This window comes from Astyanax mexicanus, chromosome 7, assembly GCF_023375975.1.
Source record: "Astyanax mexicanus isolate ESR-SI-001 chromosome 7, AstMex3_surface, whole genome shotgun sequence".
NCBI lineage: Eukaryota > Metazoa > Chordata > Actinopteri > Characiformes > Acestrorhamphidae > Astyanax > Astyanax mexicanus.
In genome coordinates, this window is record NC_064414.1 from 3,227,501 (window position 1) to 3,251,219 (window position 23,719).

The 23,719-nt window shown below is 37.4% G+C and overlaps 1 protein-coding gene across 2 annotated transcripts in view; it reads left to right on the forward strand.

The window, feature by feature from the left end:
• The window catches only part of LOC103026874 (CUB and sushi domain-containing protein 1), a 602,854-nt gene that overhangs the window by 416,910 nt on the left and 162,225 nt on the right, over positions 1-23,719 (forward strand). For both annotated transcript variants that reach the window (XM_049481560.1, XM_049481561.1), the window contains exons 22-28: positions 2,169-2,338; positions 5,720-5,876; positions 7,588-7,779; positions 15,067-15,193; positions 18,296-18,498; positions 20,628-20,819; positions 23,406-23,544. In XM_049481560.1, the coding sequence (XP_049337517.1) occupies positions 2,169-2,338; positions 5,720-5,876; positions 7,588-7,779; positions 15,067-15,193; positions 18,296-18,498; positions 20,628-20,819; positions 23,406-23,544 (1,180 nt within the window). The remainder of the gene's footprint in view (positions 1-2,168; positions 2,339-5,719; positions 5,877-7,587; positions 7,780-15,066; positions 15,194-18,295; positions 18,499-20,627; positions 20,820-23,405; positions 23,545-23,719) is intronic.

Sequence of the window (23,719 nt, forward strand, 5' to 3'; positions counted from 1 at the left end):
CTATTTAAGTTTCTCAAGAGGTGACCTTGTGATGTCAAATAGCAACATACAGACAGACAGGCATTTATATTTTGCTGATGGTTTGACAGATCAGTTCAGCAAACATATCTGTTTAGTATTATTATAATTATTATACAGATTATACAGTATATCATGAATTTTCTGCTGCACGCGGAAGATTATACATGCATGCTTTCTTTTTCAGTGCACTGTCCCTTTTTTTTGTTTAATCTCAAACACTCCTCAGACCTCAGTAAACCTGTGAGCTCATGTTTCATCGGCAGGAAAAAAAAAAGCAGAAAACAGCTCGGCAGGAGTTGTTAGAACAAATCATTCCCCGCAGAATGAAGTGGGGGGGGGAGCAGCGTTCGCTTGCCTTCGAGGGCTGGAGTATTTATATATTTTAAAAAGCAGGGCTATCAGGTAGTCGCTGCAAGAGCTGCGGCTCAAGCCACGGAACCCAAGGTCTTGAGGCAACATCTGCTTATATACTGGAGCTACAGGAGTGGAATATTAACTACAAGGACATCTGATTCCAGTGCAGCCCTGGGCCTTTGTGACCAACACCTAACTAATGCATAAACCCCTGCGTTAATTAGTATTCCTCAGAAGTTTGCTGTTGTGGTGATTCATCAAAATGACAAAGGCTCATATTCCAACTGGTGCGAGAACCCTGACTGGCCTATCAGCAGGAAATAGAGCAACAGCTGCCAGGGCGCTGCCAGCTTAATTATTTCGGGAGAGCGCTACTTTTGGGGACAAGAGCCCCTGTTTGAAGGGTTGGATTCGGGGGACATTAGGCGACTTTTCCTGCATTGTTGTTGAGCAGGCAGGTGAAAAATGAAGGGATCTGAGCTGGGAGTTCATTTAGCTGGAACAGCTAGAGGTGAGACGACAGTGGAGTTTTAGTATCTCAGCGATGAATAGGCACATTCACCAGAAAACGCCTCATAATGAAAATTGCATTTAACATAAACGACATAAACGTTCATATTTTGTAATGCAGGCAGTTTTTGGAGCTGTGTTTTACAGCCACCATTATAACTAATTGAAAAGTATCTTGTATGGAAAGTTCAATTAAACCCATACTGCTCTGTACAGCCTTTACTGTGTAGGGCTCTGTTGACCAACAAACTCTATACTCATATATACTCTAAACAGCTCTAAAAAAAATCAGTTTCTCTGATTTTGCTATTTATAGGTTTACGTTAAAATAAAATGAGCATTGTGGTTTTATTCTATAAACTACAGACAACCTTGTTTCCAAATTCCAAATAAAAATATTCTCATTTAGAGCATTTATTTCATATTCATAAAGAGTTGTAAGAATAAAAAAAAAAAACAGTATTTGCTTGTTTTTTAATCCTAGTTTTCTTTTTACGCATCTTGGCATCATGTTCTCCTCCACCAGTCTTACACACTGCTTTTTGCTAACTTTATGCTACTTACTCCTGGTGCAAAATTTCAACAAAGCAGTTCAGCTTGGTTTGGGTTGATGGCTTGTGATCATCCATCTTCCTCTTGATTATATTCCAGAGTTTTTTCACCTACATACTTGTACATCAATAATTGTACATTGATGTCCTAGAAATACAGTGGCTTGCAAAAGTCTGTAAAGATACTCTATGAACAAATGTGTATAAAATTTGTTTTATTGAGATTTTAGGTGATAGACCAACACAAGTGTGATTTTTTCTCTAAATAATTTTGCGGTATTACGTCTTATGAGTTTTGTGTTACTTCAAGTAATCAACTCTTGACAAGTTCAGCACAGCTGTTAACTGAAAGCCTAAATTCCAGGTGACCTGGTAAATTCTACCTCATATTGAAGCTGTTTGAGAAAATGAAGCCAAGATGTGCAGGAGGTTCATAATATGAAGAATCTGAAATATTAAACATATTCAGTTTTTTTGTTTGGGCGAGTTTAGCATTAATCTACAATACAGAACATTTTAAAAATAATTAGACAAAAACACTGGTTTTAATGGTGGCATGGGCTGTTCCTACATGTGGTAATTGTTTTTTACTGTAAGTAGATTTTCTCCACACTAGCTCTTCTCAACATCTCTCTTACTCTCTCTCTCTCTCTCTCTCTCTCTCTCTCTCTCTCTCTCTTTTTTTTTATTCCAATCATTCCTCCTCCCCTCTGTTCTCTGGGTTCTGGTCAGCTGAGTGTGGTGCCTCCTCCACGGGGATAGAGGGGGTCCTTCTCTCCCCAAATTATCCGTCCAACTATGACAACAACCACGAGTGCATCTATCGCGTCCGGACCGACAACGGGAAGGGCATCCAGCTCAGCGCCAGCACCTTCCAGCTGCGGGACGGAGACTTCCTCCTGGTAGGGCTGACCTCCCTCACATCAATTCCAATTTATCTTATATACTATATATATATATATATATATATATATATATATATATATATATATATATATATATATATATAAATATGTCTTTTCACAACAGCAACTGTCACAAAGCAGCTTCACGGAAATCTGGATCCAGACACATAACGAGTTCTGCTGAGAGAGAAGGCTAGAAGAAGTTTCTAAAAGCTTAAAAAAATATATATTAAAAACTTTGAAACAAGCCAAGTTTTTAAAAAGGAGAACTTCTTTTCTTTTTCTTTTCCTCAAAATATAACAAAATATAATGAAATTAAATATAAAAAAAAAAGATCAGCAAAAAATATCAATCAAGAATCATGCAAATTGAAGTTTTAATTTTAATTTTGGCAGAGCTATGTTTTTTTTTCTTTTCTATTCAATAGATTCAATACGTTTGCTTTCCTTGTTGCTCTCTCAGACTCCGGCTGCTGATGGAAAGTAGCATGGGCCGGAATTCCTCCAATCATAGAGGCAGCATCTTAGTTAATAAAAAAATAGGTTATTAATCAATTTTCCATTATTATTTATAATATTCTTAAACAATATAACAAAATTGTTTCAGTAATGTTTAATAATGTCTAATCTTAACAAGTTTAAAATAATAATAGTTAAGTTAAGACATTGCACAATGTGTAATGAGACATTAATGAGACATTAAACAATGTTTTTTTTTTTACTGTAAAAAAGTACTGTTATTGTGAAGTTGTGACCCGTATTGTTATAAAGTTGTACCCTTTATTTAGTTATAAAGGAATTGAAGGATAATTTTCAAATGGTTCGGATGTATAGCTAGTTAGTTTTATTGATAATATATAATACAATCATAAAGTGTCAAAAGGCTCATTAGCTTTGTAGAGGTTAAAGAGTCTAAATATGACTATATAAGAGTATTATATGAGTATTAAATATGTGGTTTGGTCACTCTGCTTGTGCAATACTAATTGGTGGAGCTTCAGTTACTTGTTAGTTGCAGCTTTTGCACAGAAAATAAATAACTATAGAAATAAAACAGTTTTAAAAAATGTTATGAATTAGAGTTTCTGCTGTGCTATTCCCCAAAGAACAAAATAATAAGAAGTCTGACTTCACGCTTTGACCTCCTACTCTGGAGCATAAGTATGCAGACCAAGTGTGGCTCCTTCACACCCTTCAGCATTTTTAATTCACTGCGAACTCCCCTCCAGATCAGCCTGCACCTCTGAAAGGTCGCCCGTTTAAAAGAGGAGATAATAGATTAATAAGGTTCACCAGCTTACTGTGATTTAGGGGGCGATTTGTACGGTTTAGTGCTGAATTAGGACGCATGATGCCAGAGTGTTTTATAGTCTCACTGTAATAACTGTGTAGTTACACATTAATAATCATGTAATAACAGTGTAACTACTGGTGAAGCACGCATTATTACAGATGCATTACAGTTGTACAGGTTATGTAATTGCACTTGTGTCAGCATCAATTTTGACTCAAAACATCTACCTACCTTTACACTGTAATACTTAAGTTCTTAGGAATAGATTTTAAAGTACTAATAATGTAAAGTAAAGTTGGCTTTGCTTCCCTTCATTTTAGAGATATAATTGTTGGGTATGTTCCTGCCAGAGCTTTGAGGTCTTTTCATAGTAATCCCAAAAAATAAAATTTTTATAACCGTAAATCATACATGTTTTTTTTTTCATTAATAGCTGAAATGTGTTCCTCTTAAGTAATGAAACATAGCATTTCTGTTTAAAACATTTATAAACATCTCCTAACCTTTAAAACATGCTTTTATTGCAGTCATTTGCACCTTCAACTGTGCTGCTCATGTCCAACTATCACATTGCTCAACCCCGCCCCTAAACCCATACATCACCCAGTGCCTTTCCCAAAGTAATCGTTATATTTTTTTAAGCCTTTTTCAAATTTGATCTGAGGGTGAAGTCAACTAAAATCAGGGGGTTTAGTTTCCCTTTAAAACATTATTATTATATATTTAAACTGTTTCCAATCCTTTGTAAAGTATTTTAATATGTCATTTTCCTTCTTTCTCTCTTTTTATATTCGTATTTTTATTTATTTATTTTTTGTTATAATGGTGCAAATGTTTTATAAATGGTATTTATTAATTATATTAATTGTTGACATTATGTGCATAATTTGTTCTGTAAAGCTCTTTGAGATGCATTTATGTATATAATTAATAATACAACTGTAATATAACTGTATTCTTAAAAAAGTGGACTTCATACTTCATCAGTAGTTACACTGTTATTACATGTGTTGTTAACGTGTAACTACACAGTACTTATAGACACTAATTTTAACTAACTATATATATATATATATATATATATATATTTTTTTTCTTTCTGTTGCATCATCTTACGCTGTTTTTTTTTTTTCTGTTAGCGCGCGGTTAACATGTAAGAGCTTGTAATGCGTGTGAGACGGCTGTGCCATGTGACTGTGCAAAGCTGAGGCATTAACTATTCATAGATTCATTTAAGACTCAGCGCTCAGTGCGCCCATAGCTACATATGAGAAAGGAGCTCCCCGAAGACCACTGCGGTCACTAATTAAGTAGCCAGGGTGTGAAACACTGAGTCGAGCTCGCGTGGCAATCAGACGCACATAAATCTTTGTTATAGTCTCTTTCCTGCGGTATTTCCATTAGTCCCAAAAAAACATTATTTCCGTGAGTGTGCTGCAGCTAATTAACTCCGTTACTATCTCCTTCCATATGAGATACGTAATTCCGACGCGTCCCACGGCAAGCTCTTTTTTATTTTTCTTTTTTTTTTTCTTAACATGATGACTACGGTTGATTTCACCTTTGTGAAATTTTTCTTTTTATTTATTTATTATATATTTTTATTTTTATTTTCTGCTCTGTGTGATGCCTTGGCTGTATGCGGTCCTGCTGATTGAAGCTGGAAGCATCTCCTCACTTTGGCAGAGATAATTTCCAATCCTCTTCAACCTGGCTGTCTACCCCATACACCTGCAAGCCGGAGTCACATGATCTTTTCCATCAGGGGTTGAAACAATGTCCTCCGTGCCAGAAAAGTGGAAAACTGCTGCTTGACATTGATTTATGACCTTTAATATTTCCTACTGTGCTGCCGTCTTGTGTCTTTTTTCCCCCCTTCCTTCCTTTTTTTTTTATACGGAGGCTACTGCTTTCGATATGAATGTAATACGAAAAAGCAATTATAAAATCAGAACAGACACCAAATTCAACATTTTGTTTCGGGAGTAAAAAAAAAACTGAACTAGGACTCCAGAACTCTACAGTCCAGCTCTCGGTAATGCTGTCCCTCCCGTCCCTCTCTTTATTTCTCTTTATTTTCACAGGTCTATGACGGCCAAGACAGTTCATCAAGACTACTGGGCAATTTCACCAAAAACGAAATGTCCAACGTCATAATCAACAGCACCTCCAACCATCTGTGGATTGAGTTCAACAGCAATGGAACCGGAACCAGCAAGGGCTTCAAACTGATACACACCAGTGAGTAATGCTTTATAACATCTGCATTTCCACATAAAGCTGTATCTTACACCACGAGCAAGTGTTGTGATGCTCATTGCAATCTTACAACCTGCCAACAGTCTGTTCTTACGCCTTGGGCTTTAAATAGTCGTTTAAATAGCAACAGTGCTTCTGAATATACTGTATTTACTGTACATCGATAGGCATGGTGGTCTGGAAATGAGGTGCGTTCAAATAAACTTCTGGCACATTGCTTGCTAGACGTTCATTGCTATCTTGGCAATGCAGGCGCCAATGTAAACTTTACATCAACTTTACATTATCTTTTACATCAACAATAAACAGAATACTAAACAAAAATAACATTGCTGTTCCTGTGTATGAGAAGTGTTTGTTGGACACGTCCAGATGCTGCGCTCTTAAAATAGCAATCCGCCAAAATCAGAGAGCACCTAACTCTTAAGGAGAATAATGAGCTGGTTGGTGGTGACACACCGATTGGTTTATTTCACATCATTACGCCCCAAAACCTAATCACACCCATGATTAATTAAGAGAATAAGTACATGACATTTGCTTTGCAGTTCAAGACACGCAAGGTGTACTTTTCCCGTCGTTACGATAGCAAATACACACTGACACACGCTGAATCAAACTGCACGGTGCACGATTGACGGCTCGCCTATACTTCACTAAAATACCACTTAAAAATTATGAGTTTCTTTGATTTGACCAAAAGTAAAAAAAAAAATAAAACAACTTTGAAATATAATCAAGAGGGATAGATGATTGAATTTTTGCACCAGGAGTTTTGGCATGAAGTCATCCAAAAGCAGTGTGTAAGACTGTTGGAGGAGAACATGATGCCAAGATGCATAAAATGAAAACTGTGATTAAAAAATAAAAGGGTTATTCCACCAAATATTGATTTCTGATCTCCCAAAACTTTATGAATATGAATTAGTTTTCTTTACGTTATTTGATGATTGAACTCATTTGACGCTCTGCAACTCATTTTCTCATTTTCTGCCAATAAATGCTCTAAATGACAATATTTTTGTTCGGAATTTGGGAGAAATGCTGTTTGTAGTTTATAGAATCAAACCACAAGGTTCATTTTACTTAAACATAAACCTGTAAATTGCAAAATCTGAGACTTTGATTCAGAAACTGAAGTGTTCTCTTAATTGTTTCCAGAACTAAAATATATATATTTTTTGGGGGGGAAATTACAACCATATCATGACATATCATGAAAAATTTTAACGCATATAATTGAAATCTCTCCTTACTTCCACTGTCTCTCCTCCGCTCAGTGTAGACGAGCGTCAGCGCAGATTAACGAACTCTAGTTCCGTTCCAGGCCGTCTGCTTTACGATGCCTTTGAAAGTGCTTTAGCATGCAGTTGAAACCCGGGCGGGTTGGGGGGTGGGGGGGTAAAATGAGTGGTGCGGCTACAGGGCGAGCGCAGGGATAAAGGATGATCTTTCAGCTGAGCATATGTTGTGCCAATATTAATTTGAAACAGGCTGCTCGGGGCAGCGGCGGCGATCGCAGCAGGCAGGTGCCTTCTTTATAGGACAACCTTTATGTCATTATTAAGCAAGAATCAGCCCCGGCCTGCCGGGGGGTTGATTTCAGTGGACAGATGTCCTTTTTTTAATGCGAGGAAAAAAAGCTCTTTTCCATTCTGATGACCTCGCCTCCTGTTCTTCTTCTCTTCCCAAGGTTTTGACCTTGTCAAGTGTGAAGAGCCGGGCACGCCTAACTACGGCTACAAGATCCAGGACGACGGACACTTCGCCAACACCTACGTTCTGTACAGCTGCAACCCCGGCTATACCCTGCACGGCAGCAGCACCCTCACCTGCCTCAGTGGAGACCGCAGGGTTTGGGACAAGTCGCTGCCGTCCTGCGTTGGTGAGAATGCTTAATTACTCAGGAATCCCTTCACACATTAACATAATCCATGTGTGGTTAAAACAAGGGCGGAGCTTACTCTTTCTAAAAGTAGTGATCACATCCCAGTGCAGTTAAGCTAAATTTACAAGAAACCCATTGAGAAAAACACCTAAAAAAGTGAAAAATCTCCTTCCCCAACCAATATTATTTACCTTTAGTGCTTCAAACACATTTATATGATGTTTCAAATCAAATAATATCAGTAAATAAAGACTCAAAAGTGTCCAAAGAAAAAAAGTGTGAAACTACCTGCTTTACTCAAACTAAAGCTAGGTATGGTGTGCGCACTACTTTATTTATATAGTTTTTATATTTTACTCGCACATTTTTACTAAGTAGTTACAGTTATTTTGCACTAAACATTTTTATTATTATTATTATTATTATTTAGACTAAAAAGTTTACATTTTTGTACATAGTTTTCTTTGTGTGTCCTGATACTGAAAATACTGAAAGGCACAGGCTGCTCTGAGTGTCAGGTTTTTAGTTTTTATCTACATGTATCCTAGAGGTGTGATTATTGATTATCAAGATAAATAAATCCGCCTGATGCTGTTTCTCCATGTATTTTGTCAAAGTAATAATTAATAAACCATGTAATGAACTGTAAGCATCAATATTCTTATGCTTTTAACTCATTTTTTTTACTTGTGTTTAACCATTTTTTTTAAATATATCTTAGGTGTGAATAAATTTAATCTATAAGTCTATACATTTAAAAATAAGTTAAAAAAAACAGGCGCTTGGTAAAATTTTAACCTAAACATGATCAGTTCCAGGAAAATATAACAATTCTGCTTCCTTTTACATTTTAAATGATGATATTTTTGAGCAGCCGTATGTCTTCTGGAGTAAAAGAGATCAGGGCATGTGTCTGTCTGATATAATTACTGTGTTATAACACCTGAAATAAGAAACTGACAAAAACGAAGAAAAAAAATATTATATTTGAGATGATCTAACTAACAACTCAAGATCAAGTGATCCAGACTATGTAAGTACACATTTTACACACAACCAATCACATGCAGCGTACTCTTAACCGGAAACAACCGTCCACTACAGCATTTACCCAAGACAGAGTGCTGATCCATATCTGGACACAGTCATACATACATTTTATACACACACAATCCTATACAATACACATACCTATACACACATATACCAATCAATTTAGAGTATTCATTTTTTTATTTTTCTGGGCAATTTAGAGTATCCTATCTACCTGATCTCCATGTTTTTGGACTGTGAGAGGAAATCAACACAGACACTGAGAAAACATAGAAAATCCACCCAGAAAGGCACTTGAACCCAAGACTCCAGTGCTGGGAGGCAAACGTGCTCACCACTAAGTCACCATGCCGCCCATGAATGTAAGGAAAATACTCTTTAAAAAATGTATCATGGGTGCTGGTAACTTGCGTTTTCTTAAGCTGATTACTCCGATGAACTCTTCCTTTCCTGGTGTGGTCCTGATGAGTGCCGGTTTCATCTTTACATGTTTTTTGATTGCCTTTGCGGCTGCACTCGAGGATAATTGAAATGTTTCTGATTAAGATTCTTCTTTCTTTCTTTACTTAGTTGAGTAGTTCTTGTAATAATCTGGATTAGAACATGTTAAGGTATACTGTGTATACCTGTAACTCTCCCTCTTCACAACTTTAACTTTATACGATGCTCTCAAACACTGTATTAAGAAGGCAAGAAAATCAAGCAATTAATTAATTTTGGTGTCTTGTTATGTGATTTTGTGCCATTTTTGGGTTCCTTGTTGAACATGAGGAGCCTAAATGGCAAATATACAGGGAAAGATTGATGAAAATGTCTTGATTGATGGATTGCATATAGGATACATGCAGGAAATTAGATTTATCTTGTTTTAAATATATTGAATGATGAAAAAAAATGTTCTGAATCATGTGAAGCTATTCTCAGATGCAGAGGTTATAATCTGACCCCGTTGCGGAATGTTACGCGTTGTTGTGCTTCTTTACTAATTTAAGTGATTTTTTCGAGACGCTTTCTGTGCGTTTCCGTGTACAATACGTGAGGATGTGATGTTCTCCACCGTCCGTCACAAACAATCCATTAACTGCTTGCCAGCATTTGTCATTATTTACCAATGTAGTATCAGAGGCAGATGAGAAAATAGAGAGGGAAAAAAAACTAAACTCATGTACTGAAAATAATGAAATGATTCATTTTAGCAGTATCACATTTGAGAGGCTGTCAGAAACATCGGCGGAGTCGTTTATAGCTGACGGAGGAAAGTTTTCTTTACTTGAGAAAGATAAATGTCATTGTAGCTGTCAGCAGGTGACATTGAGAAGTCCTTAATGCATGGAAATGCTGCGAGCGCAGACTACTCGAGGTGTTAGTCATACACCATAACGCTTGACAAAAGAAAAAAGTTGAGAAACTTGTGTTTGATGAAGAAGAGGATGAAGGTTCTGAGCGAGACATGAATGTTAACCGGCGGATTTGTTTCGTTTTGTATTGGGAGCATTAGAACAGGGCTTCTTAACTGGGACCAAAGTTTCAGTGTCAAATACAGTCAAATAAAAATGAAAAACGGATGTATTTTGTAAAAATAAGCCTTTAAAAACCAATTTAAGCATAAGAGAAATAAGAGAAATAAGAGATCACTTAAAAATGATGAGTTTCTTTGATTTTGCCAAATTGAAAACCTCTGGAATGTATAATCAAGAGGAAGATGGATGATCACAAACCATCAAACCACCAAACTGAACTGCTTGAATTTTTGCACCAGGAGTAAAGCAGCATAAAGTTATCCAAAAGCAGTGTGTAAGACTGGTGGAGGAGAACATGATGCCAAGATGTATTAAAACTAAACTGAAACCAAATATTGATTTCTAAACTCGGTACCACCTTAAAATAAGACTACCTTTATAAAGGGTTTATAACTGGTTTACAATTAGTTTATTAATGGTTACTAATTAGGTTGTAAATGCCTAAAAAATATTAGTAATCAGTTATAACACATACGTAGACAGGGCAACAATGACCTGTTGTTTGTCAAATAGTGAACTATATCACACAGCCATCTATACTGTTGCCCTTTCTAATTATGTGTTATAACTGATTATTAATGATTTTTAAGGCATTTTCAACCTAATTAGTAACCATTAATAAACTAATTGTAACTCATTTATAAGCCCTTTATAAAGCTAGTCTTATTTTAAAGTGGGACCCTAAACTCTTAAAGCTTTATAAATATGAGCTTTGCATTTATATTCTTTATTTGAAAGAAATGTTGTTTGTAGTTTATAGAATAAAACAACACTGTTCATTTTACTCAAACATAAACCTATAAAAAGCACAATCAGAGAAACTGATTCAGAAACTGTGGACAAGTGGTCTATTATTATTATTTTATTTTATTTTATTTTATTTTGTTGTTTTCCAGAGCCGTATGCATCCATATGCATGCAAAGTGAGTTTATAAGCATTTTTTTAAAGAAACTGAGGAGGAGCATGACAACTACACGTATACAAGTTACCACAATAAAAATTAAATAATACAAAACTGCACAGAATAAATAAGAAAATAACAAAATTTGATATTTCACTTCTCTGCATATCTCTGCATTCAGACTACATTAATAACTTTCTTTACATAATATAAAAGACGAGTACACACTAAGATCAGAATTCACTATGTTAAATTTTTTATTTCTTTTTAAAATTATTCATTCTTTACAAGAAGACCCACCAGTTGAGAATCGCTGCTTTAGACGTTTAATAGATAATAGGTAGCATCCTGCTGAGCTGTGAAAGGTAAGGAGGAGTGAATGTTAAAACCCAGAAAAGGGAAATATTAGTACAGCGCTGCTCAACTGTAACAATACCACCTTAAATAAAGTACCTTGTGTGAGCCAAGCAATAATAGGGTGATCCTTGACTGCGCTGTCATGTTGCTAACGGTAGAACTACTAATGGTAGGCCTGAGTCTGTGTAAAATTAACAGATTTAGCTGCTTCCCACTCTGTAATTTTCCCTGTGAATCATTCAGTAAATCTTCACTTCATTATTCCACTTTTAAGTGTGGTAATTAAACTATATATGCATTTTGAATTGGTTCATCTTCCAATGCACAAAAGTATAAAAAGTACTTCCATTTATTAATCAGGTAGAATAGAATATAGTATAGTAACTTGAAATATCTCCTTTAAGTAAAAGAGTAAAAGTACTGGAATAAAAACTACTTAACGTATAAAAGTAAAAGTAATATAAGGCTAAAAAAATAAGGCTATTAAGAGCTAAAAGCCATTTTTTTTTTCTAAAAGTAATAATGACTATAATGTTAAAATATTAAAATGTTAATGTTGATAATATAATTTGGGATTTTGCACTAGGCTCCTCCCTGTTTCAGCTGCAACACTTTCTATGAATGTCATCTCTTTTAGACTCTATAACCACATTCATTACATATTATAATGCATTCATAAAGCATTATAAACATGGCTATAAATATTGATAAAAATGCATAACCCATTATAGCCATGTTTATTAAGCATAATAACTTGTGATCATAATACATTATAAGCTGTGCTTATACTATATATATATATGCTAAAATAGTATATAGCTATCATTAATAATATAGTCCCAAAATGAAAGTCTGGCACAAAGACCTGTTATAATACCTTATAATTGACAATAACTAATATTATATTTAAGACAAGAATAATTTATCAGTTAAAAAATATATTAATAGGAATATTTAGGCTGTGTTTATAAATTGGAAGCTGAGTTTATTGTTATTGACATATAACATGTTATTATGTTATATAACACAGCTATTAATGATTTATAATCACAGTTCATGATGCATAATAAGCATGGCTGTGATGAATTATACTATAATATTTTTATAAATATGTATAGCCATGTTTATAATGCCTTATGAATGCATTATAATGTGTTATGAGTATGTTTATTGAGTCTTATAGAGATGACATTCATAGAAAGTGTTACCAAAATAACTAAAGGTTATCTGTATAACTCTATAAGTATAGATAACCTTTAACATTTGAGGAATCATCGTATTTGTACTTCTTTGTGGTAATTCTATACAGAATTTAAAGTCACATATTTTCAGTATTTACCAATAATCTCTACAGGTACAGCCAACATTAATATTAGTCTTCCAGAAGTCCTTTATTCTTAATTTTCCCCTCATTTTTAGACAATTTTTGTCTTGTCCTCAACATGCAATGATAATGACACATGTAAAAGCTCCAGCAAGTCCCCGCCTCCCTGCTCCATGTTGGTGTTCTGCTATATTGAGTATGATCCATCATCAGATAATATCAGGTCAGCAGTGGTTCAGTCAGAAGTCAGAACCTAGGCAGTGAAAAATGGGTAGATTTGGGGATAGAAAAATGTGCAAAACCACAGATGGCTTCGACTCTGCAGGTGTTGTGTATAAATAGGACATATTGGGTCGCTGGAGCTCGTAAACCCTGGTAGAAGGTAGATGTTTCTAATAAAGTGGACAGTGGACAGAGAGTATATAGTGAAAAGCTTAAGTGTGAGTGTCTTAACTCTGATATATCACTGCAATGAACTGCGAGGCCGGTGCTTAACCAGGAGAAGAAGAGCGAGCATCTCTCAGCGTTCAGACCGAAGGCGAACAGTCTGCGACCGGTTCCTTAAACCAACGCAGCATTTTTCAGATGTGTACGTTTGAAAGGAGACACATGGTGCCGTTCTGCATCGCTCCAGTCTCTGTGTCCTAATTAAAACGGCTTGAATGAGATATACTGCAGGTGCTTGGCATGGAAAATGGATGATGTTGCCCAGAGTGGTCATTGTATTCATTTGTTTGAATTAGTCAACATAGTAATAAGGCTTTTTCCCTTCCCTTTCAACTGACTTGATGTTTTACGTGTAGAAGAAAGAGTCTGAGAACTGGAACATTTCTTAAAGCCATCCATCCATCCATTTTCCTCCGCTTATCCAGGGTCGGGTAGCGGGGGCAGCAGCCTAAGCAGGGAAACCCAGACTTCCCTCTCCCCAGCCACTTGGGCCAGCTCGTCCGGGGGAATTCCAAGGCGTTCCCAGGCCAACCGAGAGACATAGTCCCTCCAGCGTGTCCTGGGTCTTCCCCTGGGCCTCCTCCCGGTGGGACGTGCCTGAAACACCTCACCAGGGAGGCGTCCAGGAGGCATCCTAATCAGATGCCCAAGCCACCTCAACTGGCTCCTCTCGATGTGGAGAAGCAGCGGCTCTACTCTGAGTCCCTCCCGGATGACTGAGCTCCTCACCCTATCTCTAAGGGAGAGCCCAGACACCCTGCGCTCTTCTTTTCTTAAAGCATTCAAGCTAATCTGCAGAGCTTGGGTTGTATTGTAGTTCAACCCTGCTAATGATAAACACTATCAATCATTAATTCCATTGCATTATTGGCTAGCTACTTTAGCCTTGCGCTGCATTCACAAAGTGACAGAGCAACAGAGCAACAAAGCGACAAAGTGACCAGAGTGACAGAGTGACAGTGACAGAGTGACAGAGCAACAGAGCAACAAAGAGACGTAGCGTCAAAGTGACAGAGTGACAAAATGACAAAACGAGAATATGACAGAGTGACAAAGCAACAGAGCGACAGAAAGACAAAGTGGAAGAGCGACAGAGAAACAAAGTGACAGAGCTACAAAGTGACAATGTGAAAGATTAAAAAAGGGACAGAGCAACAAAACAACAGAGTGACAAAGAGACAGAGCAAGAGGCAACCATTCGTATTCTATGGGGGTGAGATTTTGAAGTTGCAACATGCGACAAATGAATAAAGTGACAGAGCAACAAAGTGACAGAGCGACAAACCGACAGAGCGATAGGTGACCATTAATTTCCTATGGGAGGGCAAGATTTTGTAGCTGCAAAAAGCGACAATGAGGGAGAGCGATAGAGCGACAGAGAGGCAAACAGGATTTAGACTTTCTTAGCTTTCTGCAAACTATTTACAATGCAGTTAAGCGGCATTCTACACTTTTTTTTTTTACAAATAGAGGGGCAATCTGTAGAAAAATAAAGCTTGGTAAAAAGTAGTGCATGGCTTGATAGATAGGTTGCTAGCATGCTAACTAGCCACGGTTTAAGCAATTGTGGCCTGCCAGTGTGAAAGCATATATGATCATGATATATAAGGCATGTTTTTGTTTTGCGTGTTGTAACCGATGGAACTTTCACTGACAGTTGATTTTGTGCTTCCTTGCCTAGCGGAGTGTGGAGGCCACATCAGCGGTGCAACATCTGGTCGCATCCTGTCTCCTGGTTACCCGGCCCCCTACGACAACAACCTCCACTGCACCTGGTCCATCGAGGCAGATACAGGAAAAACCATCAGGTACTCAAAAGCACCAGTTTCTCTCTGGGCTCTAGCTTGGGTTTTTTCCACTGCACCTCCGTTAATTCCCATGTAATTCCCACACAACGTATAACGGCACGGTGATTTCATCGCCGCCCCGCTATGAGGCTTACCGCTGGCTGGCATCTGTTACTTCAAGTCCATTATTCTAAGAGTAGAGGAGGGAGGGGGGATACGCTGAACACAGGCAGAGATAAGCCAATAAGACTTCAAAAATGGGCTGAACATCAGGTAAGCCACTTCAGTTTAAAATCGAGATTGCAGAAATAGTGTGGTTTGACAGCACCGCTGGAAGCGCTCCATTGTTTCAGAATGGGAAAGGCTTCCCTCCCATGAAAATCACACTCAGTTTCTCGATCGTGATACAGAAACGTCGATGTCGGTTGAAGTATTTGAGAACACAGTGCCACTGCCACCACCAGCGAGGGAGACCAAAGATGTCCACCCACACGTCCCAAAGGGCCAGTTAACGTTGTTGTGACTGCTATTGATGAATGGCTTGTCTGCAGTGTTTTTGCTGTCAGAACGTTTTCGGTGGTTGACGTGAGGACAGACCATTCATAGCCTTGTTTGGTCTACAGTAAATAATCAGAGCTGTGATTCTGCTCAGCGGAAAGCTGAATCCAAGCGAACAGCCAGGAGGCCCTCAGCCACCACTGACACGCAACCTCAGAGAGAGAAAGAGATGTAGTGAGATGTTCACGTGTGAGCTAAGGTGAAGTTAACGATGTGGAAACCAGGCCCAGGACGTGTTTAAATAATTCCACAAAGCTCATGCATAAATACAAGTGTCGTTTTGTGTTAAATATCCTACAAATCTTACAAAAGTGAGTACACCCCTCACGTTTTTCTAAATGTTTTATTATATATTTTCATGGGACTGACAAAATGAAGATGAAGACACTTTCATGCAATATAAAGTAGTCAGTGTAGAGCCACAGTATAGCAGTGTAAATGTACTGCCATTGACGTCAACAAAAGTGAGTACACCCATATGAGAAAATTGTTGAATTGCTCAAACTGTGCCTAATTAGTCTTTTTCCTTCCCTGATGATGGTGTGAATAGGAAGCAGGGCTGTTAAATTTGGTGTATTCAACACAGCACCTCATGTCAAAGAACTCTCTGAGGATGTGAGGAATAGAATCGTTGCTCTCCACAAAGATGGCCATCTTCTATAGGCTATAGAAGATTACCAACACCCTAAAACTTAGATGAAGCATGATGATCAAGGTATACAGCAGTTTTCCAGAATGGGTTCCACTTAGAACATTCCTCCCCAGGGCCAACAAAAGAAGTTGAGTCCACGTGTTGAGAGTAATATCCAGAGGTTGGCTTTAAATAATAGATGTATGAGTGCTGCCAGCATTGCTGCAGAGGTTGAAGAAGTGGGTTGTCACCCTGCAGTGTCAGCATTGCACTGTCCTAGAAGAGAGCCTCTTCTGAAGCAGGTGCACAAGAAAGCCTGCAAACGTGTTGCTGAAGACTAGCATTTATATTGGCATCACGTTCTCCTCCACCAGTCTTACACACTGCTTTTGGATAACTTTCAAGCAGTTCAGCGTGGTTTGATGGCTTGTGATCATCCATCTTCCTCTTGATTATATTCCAGAGGTTTTTAATTTGGTAAAGTCAAAGAAACTTATAATTTTTACATTTTTCAGAGCTGAATATTAGATTTGCAGTTAGAGCTAGTCGAGTATATCCCAGCAGTGTGCTTACTGACCCTGCTGTATCCCTGTCCTCTGTATTTTGCTATTCTCCTTGCTCTAATGCACCTGATCCTACTAATCAGCTTATTTACAAGCTCTTCACTTCTCCGAGATGAAATGCTCAGGAAAAAAAGAAAGGAAAGAAGATGCTTTGAATTTACATGATTCAAATGTGTCAGGAGGTTGCACATGAATGAAATCTGTTACGTCAACACAATTCTTGCCAAAGGAAGTGAACTGAACGGCGGCAATTGTGTTGATGTAACATATTTTATTCATGTGCAATCATCTGACACATTTGGATCATAAACCATCTTTTCAGTGAAGGTGTGTTTTTAAGCAGAGAATGCACTGAAATGTGCGGAGCTGAGGCACTGCAGTACCAGTCTTAAGATTTATAAGAATGATTTATAGTTGTTACAGTTAATTGGTTAATTAATTAATTAATTAATTGGTATGGATTGGTATTGGAATGTAAATTAATAAAATAAAGAGATACATAATTAGAATAATCAAGCAGTAATACACAATATGGGGTGCTATAATGTGTAATTTTGGCACTGTTGTGCTGTGGTTATAGCACGAATCTCGAGTGTAATATTGCGATTATACCACAGTTTCAGTTTATTGAAAGATATTTTAAAAGAAAATAGGATCTGTTTGGTTATAAAAACTCCGCCAGTTAAAATAGTTCCTTTGCAGCTCTGTTTGTAGCTGCGCAGTTTGGCTTGTAAGCGCTGCATCGTTGCTAGGTTACCTGTATGTGGCGGAGTAATACATGAGCTTCGGTTACAGCAGTGCATTACCGGCTGATAACGGCACTCATAGAACGCATCTCAGCCAATCACATAATCACATTGCAGTATCAGAACTACAGTAATTGTGGTACGCTGGAAAAAAATATGCGTAAAATTCTGCATTTGCTTTTTTTTTTAATTAAATTTAATTTCATGTCAATTTAAGTTACTTCAACTCGGTTTCAAAACTAATAAGTTTAAATAAGTTCAATAAATTCTTTCTGTTAGTAAACTTTACTTAATTTATTTTTGCTGAATCAATCCTTTCTTTTAGTAACCTTTACTTCATTTTCATAAAATTTGCATGAAACCGAGTTGAAGTTACTTAAATTTATCTGAAATTAAATTTACTTAAAAAAAGCAAATGCAGAAAGTTGCAAAACTTTTTAAAGCAAATTTTACGCATCAATTTTTTCAGTGTATAATAAAGGATAAAAAACAATAAAATACACAGGAAATAGAGGACTGAAGTGAAATATCTAAGAAAGTAAATGATATAACTGAAATAAAAGTGTGTGTGTGTTTTTGTGTGTGTGTGTGTGTGTGTGTGTGTGTGTGTGTGTAATGTCTGCAGCCTCCACTTCATTGTCTTCGACACGGAGGTGGACCACGACATCCTGAAGGTGTGGGACGGCCCGACGGAGAGCGGGATCCTGCTGAAGGAGTGGAGCGGCTCCCTCCTGCCTGAGGACACCCACAGCACCTTCAACATCCTCACGCTGCAGTTCGACAGCGACTACTTCATCAGCAAGTCCGGCTTCTCCATCCAGTTCTCCAGTAAGAGTCTCCTAATCTCTCCATCTCCAGCTTCTTCTCAGAGCTTCTCTCTTAACCATGTTTAAGTGCTGTATGTTCCATTCCTTAAGTAGAAATGTTAAAGTTTGTCTAGGTAACACTTTAATTTAAGGAACACAACTTAGGCGCTTATTAATGCCTTATTATTTGCTTAATTAAGCCTTAATTAGACATTTGTAAATGAAATATTCACTACTTATTAGGCTACATTCTGTGTTATTGGTGCTCAATCTGGGGTCGTTCAAGTGTTTAGAATAACTTTAGAGTTTAGTCTTTTGCCATTGCCAGCTTCTTTTCCATTGGCACAATCTGTTTGCATACTAGGTGTGTCCCCCAATTTTTACAACAGATACAACAGTAGTTCATATATTAAGATTAACTGCCTGGCCTCTATTATGTTGTAGGCTGTAAGAACAAGCAGTAACTCTATACTGTGTGCTCTATACTGTTCTCTATGGAGCATTTTCTTTCTACATCTAATTTTCCATGAGTATTCTAAATCTACATTTTATTTAAATTAAGTCAAAGAGAAGACCAAAAACAAATCTATTTTATTTAATTGACCCTAACTGTTAATCTACTGTTTAATGTAGAATTACTATGCAAAACAATTGATGTAGCAACAAATAAAAATGAATTAAACGTACTCACAATTTAGGAAAAATAACTTAAATATTATAGTCTAATTAACTCAAGTTTTCAGTGACCATTACTTAAAACTATTAAGGCTGCCAGTTTCCTCAATCACTTAAGCAAATTCAACCAATTCAATCTGATAGTATAGAGTTATTTGTATACTCTAGTATCTGTACTTCTACCTGAGTAATGAGTAATGAGTGCGAACACTTCTGATCCCTCGCAGAGAGGCTGTTTTAGTGTTTCTCTGTTTATTTCCGGTGTGAAGCGTCTGAAATGCTCAGCTCCGAGAGACTACACACTCTGCCGAGACACTTTTATAATTAACATGCTGCTAAAAAATATCACTAAAAATAGTGTGAGAGATTTATTTATTTATTTATTTTTTATATCTGTAGAAGTGCGACTAAGATCTTATGCATATGGACGCTGTCATGTGAGCTGCTGTTAGACTCACAGCATGGGATATTTAGAGGAGTGCAGCTGTTTCTCTCTCTCTCCATCTCTCCATCTCTCTCTCACTCTATCTCTCATCTCTCCTTCGTTCTCTCCTTCTGTCTCTCTCTCGCCCTCTTTCTTTCTTTCTCTTTCTTTATTTCTTTTTCCTTGCTTTCTTTCTTTCTTTCTTGCCATCTCTCTTTCACTCTCTCCTTTTCTCTCTCTTTCTCTGTATCTCACTTTCTTTCTTTCTTTCTTTCTTTCTTTCTTTCTTTCTTTCTTTCTTTCTTTCTTTCTTTCTTTTACTCTCATTTCTTTTACTCTCTCATTTCTTTCTCTTTCCCTCTTTCTCTATATCTCACCCTCTTTCTGTCGTTCTCTATATCACCCTCTTTGTTTCTTTGTTTCTTTCTTTCTTTCTTTTACTCTCTCCTTTTATTTCTCTTTCTCTCTTTCTCTATATCACCCTCTTTGTTTGTTCGTTTGTTTGTTTGTTTCTTTATTTCTTTTACTCTCTCCTTTTATTTCTGTTTCTCTCTTTCTTTATATCTCACCCTCTTTCTGTCTTTCTCTATATCACCCTCTTTGTTTCTTTGTTTCTTTGTTTGTTTCTTTCTTTCTTTCTTTCTTTCTTTCTTCCATCTCTCTTTCACGCTCTCCTTTTTTCTCTCTATCTCTCTTTTTTTATATCTCACCCTATTTCTTTCTTTCTTTCTTTCTTTCTTTCTTTCTTTCTTTCTTTCTTTCTTTCTTTAACTCTCTCCTTTTATTTCTCTTTCTGTCTTTCCCTATATCTCACCCTCTTTGTTTGTTTGTTTGATTCTTTCTTTCTTTCTTTCTTTCTTTTTTTTCCATCTCTCTTTTACGCTCTCCTTTTTTCTCTCTTACTCTCTTTCTCTATATCTCACCCTATTTCTTATCCTGTTTATATATCCTCTCTCTCTCTTTCTTTCTTTCTTTCTCTCTCTCTCTCTCCTCCTCATCCCTCAATCGCTGATGGTCTGATGTTCACTCACTGTATCTCTGCTTCTCTTCAGCTACGACGGCCTCCACCTGTAACGACCCCGGCACGCCCCAGAACGGCAGTCGGTACGGGGACAGCCGGGAGCCCGGCGACACCATCTCCTTCCAGTGTGACCCGGGGTACCAGGTGCAGGGCGTGTCCGAGATCACGTGTGTTCAGCTCAATAACCGCTTCTTCTGGCAGCCGGACCCGCCCACCTGCATGGGTCAGTTCGGTTCTCTATCTTCCACCTCTTTAGGAAACCAAAACTTACAAAGTCCCTCTGGTTCAGAGGTTTCCTGCACTATTGTTAACTGATTAACCCTTTTTGCTGATTGTTGCTCAGTATGGTTAGGTACATAAATGATGCAGCGCGTGCAAGCCAAATATCAATAGGCGACCAATAGGCGACACAGGCAAAGACACAGCCCACAAACAAATAAACCCAGCAATTTAACACATTATCAGCTACCAATATCAGGTTCAGAGTTAACTTTAACTGGTGGAGTGTTTTCATAACCAAACAGATCCTATTTTCTCCTCCTCTTTAAATCAAAATATAATAATCGCAATAATACACTTGAGGTTCGTGCTATAAAGTGTAATATTGGCACTGCAGTGCCTACGTGCCTACGACTGCATCCCAGCAGTGCCAATATTACATGTTATAGCACGAACCTTGAGTGTATTATTGCTTAAATAGAACACAGTATACAGATACAGAAATCGTCTACATTAAGGTGTGGATAACTCCAGTTCTAGAAGTGCAGATTTCAACACAGAATGAGGATTTAATGACTTAAACACACCTGCGCAGTTTCAGCGCAGTAATTAATTACCGCTGTAGATGCCGTGTCAGCAGAAAGAAATTAGCTGTGCTAGACACTGGCCCTCTGTTTCCCACCTGTGGTCTACATGTTGATATCTTTTACTGTGGAAGCAGATTTAAATACGTTAAACAAAAATCCTGAGAATCAGATGCCAGGAAGATGCTCAGTTCTAGAGGATTCACTAGAGCAGATGTTTAGGGGCTGTAAAAACACTGATATAAGCAGAGCAGCTGATACTTTGGGATCAAGAAAAGTTGTAGACGTCTGCTTTATAGGAGCGGTTTGGATTAGTATTTATTCCTATTTGATTTGATTAATTATTGGAAAGAATTCTCCTTACATCAACTAAAATGAGTCCTGAGTCCAGGGGCCCTGAGTGCAGTTCTAGTGAAAAGTTTGGACACCTTAAATTCAATTTTCTGTATTGTACATTAATACTAAAGTCATCCAAAATATGAAGAAAAACTATTAAGTATTTAATAAATACGTGTTTAAAAAAGTGTTAAACAAAACAGAATATCTTTTATATTTTACATTCTTCAAAGTAGCACCTCCTGCTTCAACTTTTGAAATCAGTCAGTTTTATGAGGGAGAGTCACTCGGAATCATTCAGGCTTTCAGTTAACATCAGTTCTAAAGTTATTATGAGCAGCAAGAATTACTAAGTAAAGAAAATTTGATATCCTCAAGTGCAGTCACTGCAAAAACCACCAAAAACGTTATGATGATGAAACTGGCACTTATCAGGACCGCCCAAGGAAAGGAAGAGCAAGAGGCTCCTCTGTTGTACAGGATAAGTTCATCAGAGTTGCCAGCCTCAGAAACCACAAGCAGTTGTCTTCAATATTTTCCAAATTTACAATGAAAAAAAAAGAATGAATAACATACAGGAAATACAATTTTATAATACAATTCTACAATACAAGGTCTTCAAACGTTTGACTGGTACTGTATATTGTTTATAAAAAAAAAAAAAGTTGAACAGGCAATACATGAATTATGTAGGATTCTTACTTTCTACATGCGAATACAAGTCAAAGTAAATATATATTTAAAAATGCATTTTTATTTTATTTTTGTACTCGTTTATATATTTTGCAATTGAACATTGAATGAGCTGATTCTATAAGTAGGAGAGGAAATGTTTTCTTACAATTTTGATTTAATTGTAAAAGTTAATGTTGTGGTAGAGAATGTTGCCACTGTTTTTGCCACAGTGTAGGGGACAGTTTGTCTGTTCAAATTATGTAGTAAAATAAAAATTGACAAAAACATAAATCAGTAAAAGAACAGAACATAGATAACAAATGATACCAGACATACATAGAGAAGTCAGGAAGCATGGGGTTTATAAACACTGACACGGACAAGGAACACCTGGGGAAGATAACGAGATTATTATTTTCAAGGGCAGTAGGTTAAAAAGGAATTGCAGATCATCGTATTCTGTTTTAACTTACGTTTTACACAATGGAAGTCTGTATTCACAACGCGTCTCCTGAACCTAAAGGACGTGTTGAAGCAATAACCGTACTGTGTGAATATTCTTCTCCAAGGTTGATTTCATGCTTGGCGACCGCGGGGCTCGTCGGTATCGCTTAGGTCACTGCATTTGATATATTAATTATAACTTTTCCAGATCGAGAAGTGACATTTACATATCCTTCCAGATAATTGTAGCAAGCTGCAGTAAATCTTCTTGATAATTCACCGCATTATTGATCTCCGCCTTTTTTTTTTCTTTTTTTTATGTTCCTAGAGTCCTTCAGCTGTTATTGTCCTTCAGATAATGAACCTGGAGTAATCACTGTGTAATCAATTCAGCAAACCCCGCTCATCATCGGCGTGTGAGCATGTGCGCGAGTGTGCGCGAGCGTGTGAGTGTGTGTGTGTGTTTACATATATATGTGTGTGTGTGCACATTTATTGAAGCCCTTGCATTAACGCTATCTCTCGCCCTCTCTCTCTCCTTGTTGTGATAGCTACCTGTGGAGGCAATGTGACAGGACCTGCTGGGGTAATTCTATCACCCAACTACCCTCAGCCCTACCCGGCGGGGAAGGAGTGTGACTGGAGAATAAAAGTCAACCCGGACTTTGTCATCGCTCTAATTTTCAAAAGGTAATGTGCGGTCGGAGGCCGGCAGACGGACACTACGCTGTGTTACACTGATGTAAATCACTGGGCTTAACATGACTTTTTGCACTGTATCTATCTATAATTGATCCAGTGCCCCCAGTGGTGTTTAATGACATCGCATGTGGTTTGTATTTGGTTTGTAAGCGCTGCATCTTTG